General features: G+C 40.0%; 1 protein-coding gene across 1 annotated transcript in view; it reads right to left on the minus strand.

The window, feature by feature from the left end:
- Nucleotides 1-16719, minus strand: part of MYLK (myosin light chain kinase) — a 223972-nt gene that overhangs the window by 36808 nt on the left and 170445 nt on the right. The window contains exons 19-21 of the mRNA XM_009274992.2: nt 13743-13793; nt 12392-12519; nt 8813-8966 (exon numbers count right to left, since the gene is read on the minus strand). Of these exons, the coding sequence (XP_009273267.2) occupies nt 8813-8966; nt 12392-12519; nt 13743-13793 (333 nt within the window). The remainder of the gene's footprint in view (nt 1-8812; nt 8967-12391; nt 12520-13742; nt 13794-16719) is intronic.

Here is a 16719-nt window from a genome sequence, read left to right on the forward strand (position 1 = left end):
AGGAAGGGAGTGCATCCAAAAATACACTGCTCCTCGTGAACATTTCTATAGTGGAAGCAATTGATTTAAAATATCAAGCCCTAATTTCAGTTTCACTATTATATGCAACACAAGAAAGCATGTATATATTCTCCACCATAACATGTCTTAACTATATGAAACTAGGGATACTCCAGTCTTGACTAACTTACAGCACGCATGTAACACCAAAATCAAGACTTAACTACGCTTTATGATATTCTAGATTGACATGGTCAAATTGGCTGTATCCACACAGTCCTGTTGAACTTGGTCATACTCCTACAAACTCCACCTCCTTTGCAGCAGATAGTACTTACACCTCTTTTACTAGGATGCATGATCACCTCATTTGCCTAATAGTATGACTGCAGAGGCTAACAAGATAGTTGGAGGTTGGACAGTTAAATGCTAAGGGGGACTCAAGCACAAAGCTCCCTTTAGGAATATCAGTAGGGTTGCCCCAAGCTGCCTCCCAAAGCCTAGTGGCAGGCAAAGGAGATGATAGACAAGCAGCTAATTTGGCCTCAAGCCTGCCTCAGGGACTGTTCTGCACAGTAGCACAGAGACTGCATAAAGTCACTGACACTAGTGGCACAGAGGAAACAGAAGCAGCAACTCATACGTGCTATATGCCATGCATAGAGGAGTAAGAGGGGAGTGGAGGTGATGTGAAGGACAGCTCTACTGCTTTCCTCCCTTTGTGCTCCAGCAAACTAGGCACAGATTAAAAAAAACCAACTGCTTCCCAACAAAGGGAGACATTAATTACCACTACCCCAGAGCAAGGAGGTCAGATTCCAGTTTATTCTTTGTGGCATGCGTTCCTTAGGGCAGATCGTAAGGTCACGAGCTGGCCTCACATTAAATGTATAAGCCACATTTAAGACCATACCAGGATTGAAACACACACTTCTTCTTTACTCCCAAATTGAATTCAGCTGCACTCCTTCCTCAGACAAAGTCTCAGAAATATTTTGGTAAACAGGTTTTGATATACAGCCTGGAGTAACCTTTAATTAATTTATATTTGTACACTCTGAGAAGCACAAAGCAAAAGCATGCTTAGCCTTCAAATCATTGCTATTTATGAGACAAATTTGACTTGAGGTCCTTGCCTTTTTTCCAGTGGTGTGTAACCCAAAATTCCTCCTGATAAGGAAAGGGACTTCCTCTCTGCATAGGTGGCGAACCCACAGCTCATACAAGACACCCACATAACATGAAACCGTACTATCCAGATCTCTCACTGCCTTCTCCACATGGCTCAGTTTACAGAGTCCGCAGAACACAAGCACCACTCCAGGAGACCAAAAAAGGCAGCAATCTCCTTATCTAACTGAGTGCAAGGAAATGGAAATTGTTCTGCTACTTGATGTGAGGGTCAGGCTGAGCCAAAGCAAGGCAATAGGGCTTGCTGCACATTAAGAGCTTGCAGGGCTCTGGCGGGCTCTTAAGCAGCAACGCTGTTCCAGTAGAAAGGCTCTGAAAACTGCGAACAGTATAACCACAGCCTCTGAAAAAAGTTATTTTTCTTTTACGAACAGAGACAGCACTGAAACAATGTCTCTGAAGTAGTTTTCTTTATCTGTTCTCAAAATGGGTTTGGTTTCTTTCTAAATCCAGTTATCATATTACTGTATAATACTATTATTAGCTATTGTGATATTTGTCTGCCAGATAAAGGACAGAGAGAAACAATTTAATTCCATTCCACAGGCTGTTTAGCCAGAGAAGGTATTTAATATGCTGCAAAAGCCAGTTGAACACTGTCCATGCCGACAGCACTGGCAAAGCCTTCATTTGAAATTCATCAGCGGGAGAAAAGCGAAACCATAAAAGGTCATAACTGAACTCTGCATTATTGCTGACAGGGCTCGGGGTCATGGCAGACCTCTCTGCTTTGCTCGGAAAACTATGCCCTGCAGCTTTTTTTCCAAGGGAGAGGAGTGCTAGAAGTAGAGATATTACTACCCCTTAACACCCTCTAACACCCGTTAGCACCCTTCTGGGTGTTAGTGTACCAAAGGTTTAGCATAAAATTAAACTAGAAAAGAATGGCTGCATTCTCCCACAAGACAACACAAGAGAAGTTGAAATGGACAGAAATTGTCTCCTAATGAAACAGCCTCCCCAGCAGAGCTGAGGACCACATGGACGAGGTTAATTAGCTCAGGGGACCAGAGTTTGAAATTCACCCCTCCCCTGTAATACACACTGCAGACTGCTGCTAGCCTCCTTAACTGTGATCCCTCACCATATTGTCCCTCCTGACAACTCTGACATAAAACTAAGTTATTTAAAAACCGCCCTTTTGAGACCTGCGGATAAAGTAGCGCGCAAATACTGGAGGCCCAGAGCACCACTTTGTGCTGTTGTTCCCACTTTGCCAGTTGGGGTAACTGAGGCATAAAAGAGTAAAATGACCTTGCCCAAGGACACGCAGGAGAATGGAGCTGGGAACGAAACCAGAGCTCACCACTCCCACGCAAATGCCCTCAGCACAAGAACATCTCCTTCTGCCACAGGCCTAATGGAACAAACAAATATATAATGCATTCTCAGGAGCCCCTTTTCTAAACCATCTGCTCCTGTGCCTGAGTCAACAAGCTATTCAGATTACTCATGTGCTACACGTTAGGCCTCTGGTTTGAATTAGAGCTCCGATACCTGTCCACTGAAAGGCAGAATAAATTTTAGGACTTTCCCCAGTAAGACTATCAGCAGATTCCAAGTCTCCACTGGTGTGAGTTTGGGTCCTAGGAACCCCATGTTCATGTGCAGCAGCTGTGATGAATCATTTCTTAGTAACTTAGACATTCCTAGCATTTAACAGCAGGTAAAATACAGGAATTTTGTTGTGAGAAATACTGTCATGATATTTCCTTTTCTTCATCACAAGAAAGGTGAAAGTAAGTATCAGGAAAAATAACTAAGCAGGGAGTTCTACTGGAATTTCTCCTAACAGAAATGACATTGAAACTAGATGGCCCTTCAAGGAATAAATCTGGATTAGCGTACCGGCACTGATGCACAGGGCAACGTAAGCTGTTTTTCCTCTATACATTGTTATCTTGCTGTGAAAATTTAGTTTTGATACAGCTGCAGAGTTTTGCCACCGAGCATTAGTGGGGAGGCTGACAGTGGAGGGTACAACACTGTTGAACTACAACAGCAGCAGCAACCACAGCAACATAAGACATCTCTTCCTTAACCACCAGCCTAGTTGCCCTTTAACCATAAAACTGGTGACAAAAATCCTCCAGCAATCCAGAGGAATTTAAAAGGCTAGAGACCAAGTCCACCCACATATTCTTAGGAAATTCACTGCATTCTCGACCCTAACTGTAAACAGGGAATCACATGGATACTGCAAGATGTAATCTGATGCTTCTCAAAAGAAGATGAAGTTTCAGAAGCATTCATGTTAGCACTTGTGAGCTGCAGTATTCTCTGTAGACGTGTCTATGGTTGTTCTGCTTCACTATCTGCTTACAGATGTCTGCACTTGCTTTTCCAGAGAGAGAACGCGCAGTTTCTGACCACCGCTGGATCCACTCAGTCTGAGTGGCTAGCACTGAGCCAGACTTCTCAGGCACTCACAAAAAACGCTGATAGTGCCACTGTGAACAGTTGGCTATGCTACCACATTTCCTTCTAACAGAGTTTCAGGGCAAAGAACTAATGCTAATATAGCATGCATATATGTCACTTGTTGAACCAGGACCAAGCCCTTCATATAAGCAATTAATAATCCTACCATTATATTCAGTGACTACTGGAGTTAGTGATGATCAGATCTTGTTCTCAAGCTAAACTTACATTTTCTTATTTTTGCTTGGAAAGACTCTGCTCATACAGATTCTGCTAAAGGCACAGAAGTAACAGTTTCCTCACAGAAAGTAACTTCTCCATCCCAACTCAGGTATGGAATCATAACCTCATGCAGAGGAGCAGGTATTACTTAGCAAATTCATGTTATACTACTTGCATGCCTGTGTGCAACACGCTTATACATGTGTTCTTAAGTACTTGGTTTATCACTGTCCAACAGTACGACACAGTACACAGTATGTGCACAAATGCTTCGAGTAATAAAAACACCCTAACACTTATCTTTAGGCCTCTCAGGTATAATGATATTGCTCTTATTCTTCTGCATATATCTATCATATAGCTCACTAATCACCATGATAATTTTTTTTTTTTAAACAATACTACACCAGGAACAATACAAATCTAAAGGATTTATAAAAGACAAACAAAGTTGATCAGAATCAGCTCCCATGTGTTTTTACTTCTGTATTAACAAAAGTAAAAGATGTTGTTAATATCCAAAGTGTTCACCAAACACTGATCATCAGAAACCCCCTGTATACTAGGCATGGAAACATGAAGCAGTTTGCCCAAAACCATGAAGGAAGCTTGTGGCATAGCTGCAGAACAGTCTGCTTCTCTAGTGCCAAATTCTCCTTGTTGAATACTCTTATTCTTTTGACTCTTTGTCCTAGTATCCAGCATCCAGCTTTAACCACTATGAAAACCAAGTTCCTTTTTCAAAAGTGGTTACAGATTGGGGTATTCCTGTCACATAGCTAAGATGTTCAGAACCAGAAATTTGATAAATTTACCCATATACATCTAATAAATGGCATGAAAGGAATGAATATTCCTTGCTATCACTGTAGAGTGAGGGCTCTACTTTGCCTGAATGAGTCCTGTCTTACACTAAGCTTATCACTGGCTCATTTAATACAGCTTTGGCAACAGAAGTCCACTTTAATCTGACACAGTGCCTGCTGTAAATCGTTAGCTCAGTACCACATCAGGCCATTTTGGTTTTGGAGCAGAACGTGTTGCAAAATCTCCCTAGAGAGATCACTCAGCTAATGAAATTGCTTATTTAAGGGAGCTAATCATAACAATAGAGAAGAGCTCACATGGACATTTTGGGATGAGTCAACCCTTTAAAAGAAGACATTGCTTAACTTGGATGTCTCACTTCTACTGCAGGTCTCCCAGTATTATTAGTGCTTATACAGACAAAGTTAGTTACACAATGAACCAATGTGAAACTCAAGACTCAGTCCTTGTGGCTCAGTGCTGTGTACTCATCACCACACTGCACTGCCTATCAATTAACAAGTGTCCTCTAACTTGACTGCATATCTGTGCATCTGGTGTGTGGACTGCAAACAGCTCACACTGGAGGCTGAATGTAATGGACATTTTGTTCATTGATATTCATTAAAATCGTAAAGGAAAAAAAATCCTCAGAATAAATTTGGGTTTCTTTCAAGAGCGTCTTTTCCCATGGCCCAAACTGCATCGAATCGTATACTATTCAAACTCTGCAAGTGTCAGAACCCCTGCTCAATTCAGTTAAGCTTGCAGTTGAAGCCTGAGCCTGACAGGGTGAGCAGTTAAATTTAAGACTTTAGGAGCCAAATTCAAAGGAATGCAGGGCAGATTATTTTCCCTAAAAGTCATTATTAAAAATCATTTATAATAAACATACCCAGCTATAGTTTACAGTCTAGGACTCAGCGTTTAAATCATAGCAGGATTATTTCTGATTTGAATCCTGACAGATAAGCTCGGTCCTTTGTCCTCTGGTTGGAGGTAAGTCAATAATGTTATTTTTTGTGAAGAAAGGTCTTTGACAACCGAAAGCATAAAACCAAGATCTTAAATGTCCTCAGGAAGGTCCTTAGATCTTCTGCTCAAAGCAGGATCAGCTATAAGGTCAGACCAGATTGTTCAGATGCTTATCCAGTCTGAACTTGAATACCTCCAAGAATGGAGACTGCACAACTTTTCTGGGCAATCTGCTCCCTGGCACGTGTTACAGTCCAAATTTAATTTGGGAAATGCTTATTGGAGTCTTTCACATGAGAAGCTTGCCCATCAGCATGAAGACTGCAACCCGCATGGTTGTAAGGAGTAATAATAAAATAAATACTTCTTTATTTCCTTATTTATTTCATTTTATATTTTAACAAATGCCTTTCATGTGCTAAAATTCAGAACAGACAAGCCTGTTAGCTACTTCTTTGAGAAACATAGCTCTAGGTTGGCTCAGACACACCCCTCCAGAGAGCAGATGTTCTCTGTTTGTAGTTTCCCTCAATACATTCAAGACTCAGTTGTGGACTGTGGTCAGTCAGCAGGGTTTTCAGCACACAACATACACATAGATGTGCCTTTTATCGGTAAACTCATAGGGAGGCAGCTCACACAGAGTTTAGAGCCGCCTTATAAATAGCTGAGGCAAACAGAGCTGATCTTTAGCACCAGGGCTTACTCCACAAACACTTGTTATGAACGTGGGGTCAGGGCAGGGAGGGCAAGTTTCTTCCCAGTACTTTGGATGGAGCAGAGAGAATGGGCAAGTGGGAATTTAGGACTAAAGATGAGCTTTGGTAGACTAAGAGGTCTCACATTTTGCATATTTAGAGAAGTATAGTTTCCCTATTTTGACTGGAGCAGGCTTTGGAGAAAAGTACTTTCCAACTTGCATGAATATTTAACACCTTCAAAGGTGCAAACAGGGTGAGGGGTTTTATCTCAGTAGCGAGATTCTAACCCACTGCCTAGAAGGAAGACATTTTTGCTCCCTTTTCCCACATTTTTGAGCACCCAGATGGAAGAATCTCGCCTTAAAACGCATGTGTAGCAAACTAGGAATCTTGAGGCTTTGTCATGCCTTTGGCAGTGCTGACATCAGCGAGATGTCTCACTGAAGAGCTTGGCAATTTTACAAGAGGGAATTTATTCTTTTCATTTGGAAACAGATAGCTTGTCATCAGCCAAAATGACGGCAAACTCCAGCACATTGTAAGGATTCTTCACCCAACTGTCCCAAAAGCATCTCTGGGAATCCCACTGTTCTCTGGCACATTTCTTATGGAAGAACAAAGCAGGAGGCTGCGAAGTAGCTTTATAAGGTTATAGAATTCAAAGACTTTCAAACCAATTAACTCCAAAGGATATAAAACAGTGACTTATATAATAATGAGTCAAGGCTCACACAGTGACAAGATAATAGGAATTGTCGGCCTAGTTCAGCTAAAAAAAATCCATCTTGCCCAATAATCTGCTACAGTTAGCGGCCTGCAGCAGTTGCCTAGGAAAGAGTGAAAAAAAGGGAAATGTAAAGAGCGATTAATCTCCTGCCATTCTTCTAGCTGCTATTCAGCTGTGTCGGGGCTTTGGTGCCAAAAGCTGTACCCAGAACAATGTATATGATGATTTTTCGAGGACCAATTTTTCGTGGTGTTTATTTTTAACCTAGCTATACTTCTGACCTGCACAACCCACTGTTGGAAGGGGTGGTACAATTTATCTATGCATCATGTGAAAAATACTTATTCTATTTTCTTCTATTCTTGAATTCTCTGGCACATTGCTGGAATCTACTTGATATTTATACTCATTCATTCACTTATCTTTTAACTGCAACGAAAGCCACAGATTAGATGAAAGAAATTCATTTAAATAACCAGGAGGCCTCTATTGACAATATGTACAGCAGTATGCAACTGAGGGACATTCACTCTTTCGCAGTGGATATTGTACTTGAAAGTGTGATTCTACTCATTAAACTTTGTATGTTATTCACTGGATTGCTGGAATGAATTTCCAGTCCAACTTGGGTTAATGGTATTTTGCCATTGATTTCCTTGGAGTCAGTTCTTCATCTTTGGCCTTATACCCGCATTTCTTTACTTGCTCACTAGCCCACATATCTGTTAGGACAGCAGAGCCAATGCAGTTATGAGTGTGTGATTAGGATGCAGCCTTGCTGGTTGAACTAGAATTCATCCAAATGCCTGGGCAAACTCTGCCCTCCCCTGCCTTGTGCCAAAACCCCTCTGCAGGCCATAGGTAGCAGAGCCTAGGAACAGACCCCTCCCGCAGACTAATGTTTTAACCAAATCACCCTCTTTGCTTGTAGAACTTCCCTAGATTTCCCTGGAAACCATTTGCTGTGTATCCACACCAAGGTGGGTTCATTAGCCCTTTCACAGCTAGATGTCACAGCTCCAGATTTTGTCTGATACTCAAGCTAGCTGGTCTAGATCTAGGTTGCAGCTTTATCTGCAAACATACTGCAACTGCCTACCAGTCTACAACTATCTGCCACTGTCCACAGCCTGCTACAACAAATTTGATGGCCTGAATGTGTCATCTGACAAGGCTGTTTGAAGCTTTAAAATACATGTGTGTAAAAGCTCATATATGAAGGGCTCCATATTCAAAACAGACTGCCTTTATTCACTGCTTTCTGTCACTATAAAACAGTAGACAATGGTAGGAATTTCAATTAAAAGGATAAAATCTCCCTCCCCTAAGCAACAGGATGTTTTCAAATTTACAGTCTAATAGGAACCACCTCAATCCTTCCTGAACTAACAGTTTTAAAATTTGCAGTCTAGCAAACATCTGGATGCTGCAAACATTAAATGGGAAAAAGAAGTGGTATCTAACAAAAAAACAGACATGAGCTGTTTTTTTCTTGTGGGGTTTTTTTAAAGTCTGAGCTGTTTTGTAACTCCATCTGTAATTAGTAATTTTTCAAAATAAAACACAGTATAGCCCTACTGAACTTGCTTATAGTCCTCATTTCAATGTCACTGTCCAGTCCAGATGTTTTTTAAAGTACTAGTGTTTCATTTCAGTCTTCTTAACTTATCTGATTATTTTATTTAATTTTTTGCATATCATCATATAGAAAGCAAATGTAGAGTGATGTCTGAAGAATGAGTACATATGGACATTATTATGGACTTACCAACAACTGTAAGGTTGACTTGTGCTTGTCTGCTGCCAAGTTTGTTCTCTACGACTAGGGTGTAACATCCACAGTGTTCCTGCTTTGTTGATGATATTGTTAGCTTGCTGCTGTTTTCAGCATTCTCAATTTTAATATATTCATTTTCTTCAATCTGCCAAATTCAAAAGAAAAAAAAATATTTTATGGGATAAATTTCTTCATATCTGAAAGAGCTCAAATTACAATACAAGGTTATCCTACTGAGTGTTATCTGCAGATAACTCTACTACAGCAGTGAGTATGTGCAGCTGGTAAAGAGTGTAATCGACACAAAACATCTAGAAATGCAGTGGAACATTACAATGGCTCCAGTCCTGCAAAGGCAACAGGGAGCATTGGTGTTGCTGGGACACCATTAAGGAACAGGAGTGTCACTTTCTAACTCCTCTTTGACAGGCTGAAAGTGCAAACTGTGTAATTGGCAAAAGAAAGTTTGGTCTCACATATCTCACAGAGACCACAGTGGAACAAGGGTTTAGCTCTAAATACCCTAATTCATTTGCCATTCCCCTTTAGAGGCCCAATGTGCAAATCATCCATAGCTGTGACTTTTACCCTCTTGTCTTAACCAGCCTTACTCTGTACTTCCACATAAATCAGGGTAACAGTTTCTTGGGTTTGAACAATCGAAGATGATGTTGCCTGAAATGGAGATGTAATGCTACAGCTGTGCAGAGAGACATACAAAGAGCAGATTTAGCTTTCCTATAGCATTTTTATTTTCTGGAGAGGCAAAAATCAAAATCTCAGCTGAATACCATAAGCATATTATGAACTAGTTTTTAACTGAAACAAAGCTATCATAGCATAAATGGCCAAGGAGACTTAGATTTTAATCAGTATTAGCTTGAGACATGATAGATTATTTAAAAACCTCATAATGCTACACTACAATTATAGAAGCTGTACACTGTGTTCTTATGAAACAGACAACATAATGTCAATGCCCTTCTTCCTCCCACCACTTCCTTCTTAGATAAGTGACTCTTCCAACTCATTCTCAGAATGTCATTAAAAATGAAGGCTATTTAGTTTGCCTTATCTTGTCTCATATATTCAGAGAATAAGAAATTACAAGGCTAATAGCAGGACTTTCCTTGCTTTCTCCTCAACTGAGATAGAACACATGCATTGCTGTATGCCCAAAAGTAACCTGAGAAAGATGCTCCTACAGTAACTCAAATAGAAAGTTAGCAAAGGGGATTATGTAGGATTACAGTTTAAATTATACTGAAAGTTGTTCCCCCCTGCCCCTATACTTTGTTCTTCTGAGATTCTACACTGGCTTGTATGTTTTGCTTCATTAGAATTAGTCAAAGGGTAATAGTAATAAAAAAATCAGTCTAGTAGAACTAGATCTGCGTTATGCAGGGAAAGCCCTGCAGGCATGCAGAGAAAGCCCTGAAAGGATGCTCAGGGGCTTGCAATGGTTGCGGGGAACAGGAAGCTGGATCCCTGTGTTCCCAAAAGAAAGTCACTGGTCGTAGTTAAGAAGCTCCAACAATTGGCAATGTTAAATGATGGACTTTGTTCCTCAGCTAACGAAGAGGCTTTCAAAGGCTTTCCCCTTTTTAGCTGAGCACAGTTCCAGCATCCCTCCACTAGACTGCCATCATGTAGAACAGTATGGGTTACAACTTTGTGACATTCCCTTTCTTCAAGCAAAAGATATTTGTCCAGAATAGACCTGTGAGAGGCCACTGTGGCTCTCCTGAACCTGAGGGAATGTGAGGAAGGAACATGGAGAGGACAAGTCCCTCCTGCACGCTGCAGCATACAGTGGCAGGGCTGAAATCACAACTCACCACTTACTGGATCTGCTCAAATAACTACTACAAATAGCTCCCAGGAAAATTGTAAGAACACTTGGGTGAGTTTCACTTTTAGGACTGGGAATGGAACAGAGTTGAAATCAACCACATTTATAGAAGAGGAAGAAATCCAAGAATAAAACAATGTGTGGTGAAATATAAGTGAAAAAGAAAGCAAAATAATGGTGCGGCACAGTACATAGTAACTGGCTCCCCATTTAATTTGATAAATGAAAGACTGCTGCCCTCACTTGTCCTCCTACAGTGTTTATTAACCTTCCTGAAGTTTTTCCTTTTCTATCTCATTCATCTGCCATAATGAACCATTTAAAAATTTATGTCATTTTAATGTATGATGTTGCAAACTTTTAGATTGTCTCATAGTGGATAACTAAAGAAGAAAGTATAAAGATGGTAAAAATAACATTTTACAAAGGAAAAAAGGTGTAGAATCAGAGATTATGGATCTGATGTGGGTATTATGAGCTGCTGGTCTCTGTTATCACATAGATTTTGAATATTAAAATGGCCTTGAAATCTATATTAATAGGATTGTTGTATTCAACAATGAACTCAGAATTCTGCACAAACCAGAAACTCACTTTTGGGTGGTACATTTTACCCATGTGTTAAGACAGAACTCAGCAAAACAGGACACTGAATGTCACTGGAGCTTCTGAGACCTATTTTTGTAGAAATGAGTAGGCCACTTTCTAACTCCAGTCTTGAAACTAAGGAATTTTAAGAAAATATAGGAGTTCAGTAACAAAACATCCTTTTCCCTAAAGTAAGAGGTTATTTGGGGCTAGCAAAGATGGACTCTGGATTACCCTTTGCACTAGCAAACTGCTTTGAATTATTTCAATTAAATGCTGACACATCTGGATTTAGAGTCTAAACTTCCTTGTAGGAGGAGATGTTTTTATTTATGTTCTATAGAGTGCATAACGAGTTCAGAATGAAATAAACAGAATAGCAGCTACAGTACATATTTATATTTGCTCTATCCTAACATGGCACTTCATCTTCCAGTTTGTACTTGCCTACTGGGTTATTTGATTTAAAGTGGTTTTATTATTCCCTAAAGCAACTCTCTTTAGAAACTGTCCTTATGGACACATGTAATATAGTTCGAGGAAATCAATTCAAGTAGAAGGAACTTTAAACCTAGGGGGTGAGGGCACTCACGGCAGCATAATTGCTGTTGTGCCTTGCATGGTGACATTTGTGTTGCAAGACGTTTCACTCAAGCTTCTTATATTGCATTTTGCCCCTCTGACGTAACTTTAGACCAAGCATCAATGAAGAAGAGGTTATTTTTGAAGGAGAGAAACGTTTCCTGTGACAGATACTTTTCAGATACCTGTATCGTTCACATCACGTATCCTTTAATTACGTGGTCTAAGGCTTTTCTCAAAGGAACAGTCATTTGTTATAGGAGGGGACAGGCAGCAACGGGTTTAAACTGTAGCAAGAAAGATTTGGGTTTGGCATTAGGAAAAAATTTCTAACACTATGGATATTTAAGCACTGCAACGGGTTGCTAATAGATGTTGTGAAATCTTCATCATTGGAATGTTTTCAGCAGAGGTGGGAAAACACCTGGCACGAATGACATGGACTTTGCCAGTTCTTGGGGAAGGGACATGGACAAGATGGGCCATTGCAGTTCCTTTCCAGCTCTACTTTTTCAATGATTGTTAAAAGAGACCAGAAAACAATGTACCTGCTTACGGAATTTCATCCAGGTGCAAGTTATGGGTGCTGTTCCTACCACCTTGGCAAACAGTTCCACTGCTTCACCCGCACGGACTTTTCTGTCTTCTGGGAACTGAGTAATCTGAGGAGGAGCAGCTGATGGGGGGAAAAAAAAAAATCTCTCTTTAGGTGACAATACTTTCTATTTTTCTTCAAATTCAAAACACATACATCTCTCGGCTCAACAGTTTCAGAGCAGCATTTGAAATCCAGATTAGCAGTTATCTGTTGCTTGCAATGAAACAATTCTGTGGACATTGTTAATTCTACTGTAGCGAAGCAATAACAATCTACCTGTCAGAAGTTTGCTCATGCAAGACCAAGGTACAGAAATCCAAAGGCCAAAAGCATTAAGACCTACCACCAATTCCAAATATACAGCTTCCAAAATTTTGTGTTGGATATTTCAGAAAAACTTATTTTTTCTTTTGCACTTTGTATTTTTGAAGAATGGCTCCAGCTAACTTCGTATCAATTTGCATGTGCTGAGGGGGTCTGCAAACCTGCTCCCTAATGTCATCAACAGCATTCAGAAAATTTAAGACTCATGAAGATTCTGGCTTCAGTAGCCAGGTAAAGATCATGTGGGACATCTATTAGAGAGACAAGGAAGGAAATCGACGTCTTTCTCCATCACACTCAATTTTCCCGTGAGCAATGACAGATCCTTTTGTTTGTGTGTTACAGTGCTTCTTTTAAATCTTGCAGTCCCATTTATACTCCTCTATGTCTGGATCAGCTATTTCTCCTCCTCTTCCCTCTCAGTGCCTGAGTATCAATAGATGGCAGAACATCTCTTTTGCTAATAGTGCTACTTCCTGACTCTTGGCTGTGATGCTGAGTGTGCCAGACCCCTGGTAGCTGCTAGGGACAGATGCCAGAAATACCACAGTGCGGACAACTTCAGGGTGAAACCTGTTCTGTTGCTTTACAGGAGCAGCACAGTAAAAAAAAAAAAAATCTACTCATGCAGAGGTGGTATTCTGTGATACACAGAAAAATCTCTTTCACTGAAGGCTAAGATGTGTTGTTACAACACTACTGCTGACATTTGGTAGGATCTTGCTATAGTTTATTCAATAGTAACTTTTTTGCATGCTCATAATTTAAGTCTTAGTGCAATGTAACCTTATGAATGAGTTTGAAAAATGGACTTTGCTTTCCAGTTTTCTCCTCATAGAACTTCACACTCACTGTTTAATCACACATGCAAACAAATTTAGTAGGCAAACAGCTGTACTTAGAAATGTGGTGTCTGTTCTTTAAAACTGTATTGGTTTATTACTTATTCCTACAGGATGACATATGCAACAAATTACCTGCTTTTGGAGGAGTTTTTGGAGCTGGTTTCTTCTTCACTGTTGCTTCACCTAGTTAAAAAAAAAAGTTAATTCAAAGGTGAGCTTTAGAAGGTACCAGCTTAACTGCAAAGCTTACATCCATAGCAATGCTTTGTTGGCAGGTGAAAATCTAGTATGTTCTTTCAGCATATTAAACCCCAGAATTAAAAATACTTTGTAAAAACATTTTTCTTATCCTGAACGATCCTCAGAATATTCACAGTTGAAGCTGGACCTTTTAAAAGAATCAAAGCAATCTGCTATACATCTCCCATACTCTGTCATACTCCATTCCTTATAGCAGTTTAACTGGGGTGAAAACACCGGGTCCAGATCCATCTCATACTGAATTTCTGCTCAGATTTCCAGCATAATCAATGCTGAATGAGGTCAGTTAAAACTAGGGTAGTTAACACCACATAGTACTTCTTACACCACTTGTGAGCAGTGGTGTACAGGCAGTAAACACTAGTATCACGCCTCTGCCTCATCCTCTTCTCTAGGCAGGGACAACTTTTTGCTATATTCACAAAAGAAAGGGTAAAAACAGAACTTGAAACCTGGGCACATAAATATTGGGAAGACAATGTTCTACAAATTGTGAATGGTAGGTAGACAGAAAGTAGAGAAGGCAGGTAGGTAGAAAATGACTATTAACTATTTTTCACAAAACAAGAACTAGGGGCCACCCAATTAAATTACCAGGCAGCAGGCATAAAAGAAACAAAACAAGTATTTTTAAATATAGCGTGCATAATCTAGGTTCACAGACAAGTAATGTTTTGCAAGACAAAAACATAAACGGGTTCAAAAAAACAAATTCACAGGAGTTAGGTCTAGCGGTGGCCATTAAATGTAACAGTCTGGATGCCTTCAAACCACTGAATTCCAGAAGTGGAGGGGTTCATTCCTTTTAGAGCACTCTCTTTTTACGTGCTATCCTAAGCATCCTTGTCAGAGGATGGCTTCTGCTGTGAAAGGACATTTCTTATTTTCTTATGCTCAAGTAGGCAGCTTGATTGAAGTAGTCTGGCTTTTAAGATGTTATTGCCTCCAACGGAGGCAGTATCTGCTAAGTGCTTTTGAATATCTGGCAGCATATACATAGGTGCCTAGTGATAGCTGTAACAGTCTCAAAAGGTTTGAATTTTTTGGTTTGTTGTTTACTTAAGTTATTTCAAAGTAGCAAGACACTGAGCAGCCAAAAAAACCCTCAAAAAATCCACCAAACGAATAAAGAGATTCTTTTATTTTAACCCCCTTTGCTACAGCAAACTACAAGCTGTGCATGATACCCAGGGAACACATCACCTGATGCCCCATGAATAAGGAGCCATAAGTTGTGAACCCACCATGGGAGTCTAATGTTATAGCTCAAGCAACAGACAGATGTGAAGATTGATTTTAAGTTTTAGAGTCACTGGAGATAGTAACTGATGTGCTATAGATTGCTAAAAGACCAAATGCTTTAATAAATATATAATGGTTTAGCTGTTAACAATAGTGTTTATTCAGTTCATTCTGGGGAATATTTCACTATGCACTGAATACAGAAGTTGTTGCCACCTTCTTTTTGTAGACTTTCATTTCATAGTAATTTTCTCTCAAAGTATGCTCAGCTTTTATGTGCTCTGTCTTTATTGATTTTGTTGGAACCAGAAACACAATACTGGAGAGGTAGGATATTCTTGCAGTACTTACAGCTGATCAAAAAGGAATAGTTGGATATCTCCCAAGGAAGCCTTTCTTCTATGAATGTCAGCTCAACAGAACTAGTTAAAGGTTTAGAATTAGTACTTGTGAGGTGTTTATCCTAGTATAACTGGATGCCCACCAGGGCATGAGCTAGGTATTTGTCCTGCCACGTCTTCTATGTGGGCTTAACCCTGTTTAATGAGCAGTAGCGCTCTTTGAAGGTCTCCATTTAAAAGGACCCATTACATTTCGGGCCACGAACAGACTGACGTGTACCCTAGCTGCTGTAAGTGACAGCAAATATATTTCCAGCTCCTCTTTCCTGCCCAAGCTGTATGAGCAACAAGTGGTGTTTTCAAAGCAGCTTTCCTCTTTGCCATTGTATGGTCACACCCTGAGCTGAAACTCTCACTTATTTCAGGCTGTAGTAACAGTTACATGGATGAAACTACTTATATGATCAGGTGCCAGCTGGAAGGGCTGTAGAGTCTGGCCTATCATCTGCCGTTAAACATCCCTATTAATGGAAGTAATCCATTAGTTATTCATTAGATGCATAATCCCATGCAAAGTAACTCAGTTATATGATTTTAAAAAAACATAAAAATTTGTGTGTGTGTGTGCTGTATTTGACATCAGATTCTCTGCTCTTCTCTAAACTGAGAATGAAATAGCTGTTGGATATCTCCTCAGAACTATAATGGCTTTTAATACAAGCTAAAGCAATGACATGAATTTGATTACTTCCACACTCCATTAAGCCTGATACGGACAAAGAGCACCATCGATGAGGAAAAAGCACCATTTGTAAAGTGCCATCTTGGGTTGCAGTTACTATTGCTATTTTTCAGAAATGTCACTGCAGACAAATAGGAGGAAAAGCAAATTCCTTAATCCAGCACGATTTTCACTCAGCTATCACTTCTTGGCCTACATTGTATATTTGTTGCAGTACCTTAGTTAACAAGCAAGGTGCTGGTGGAGTCATCACACTCTCCAAATGTTCATGTTTCACTCTGACTGTTAGTATCAGAAGATTTTTTTTTCCCTCCTGGCTGACAATGTCATTCTCTGCCTTTGCACAATATATGTACAGAATGGATATCTATATACTCGGATACCCCTCTCACTTTTCTCTGCCTACTATCAGCCACTCTGAGTTCATCACGGAAGGGACCCCAATAACATAATTTGTTCATTCACAACTACAGTCAGTGACATTCAATTCATCACTGTTAAAAAACAATGTTTCTATACAGGC

This window comes from Aptenodytes forsteri, unplaced genomic scaffold, assembly GCF_000699145.1.
Source record: "Aptenodytes forsteri isolate BGI_AS27 unplaced genomic scaffold, ASM69914v1 Scaffold255, whole genome shotgun sequence".
Taxonomy (NCBI): domain Eukaryota; kingdom Metazoa; phylum Chordata; class Aves; order Sphenisciformes; family Spheniscidae; genus Aptenodytes; species Aptenodytes forsteri.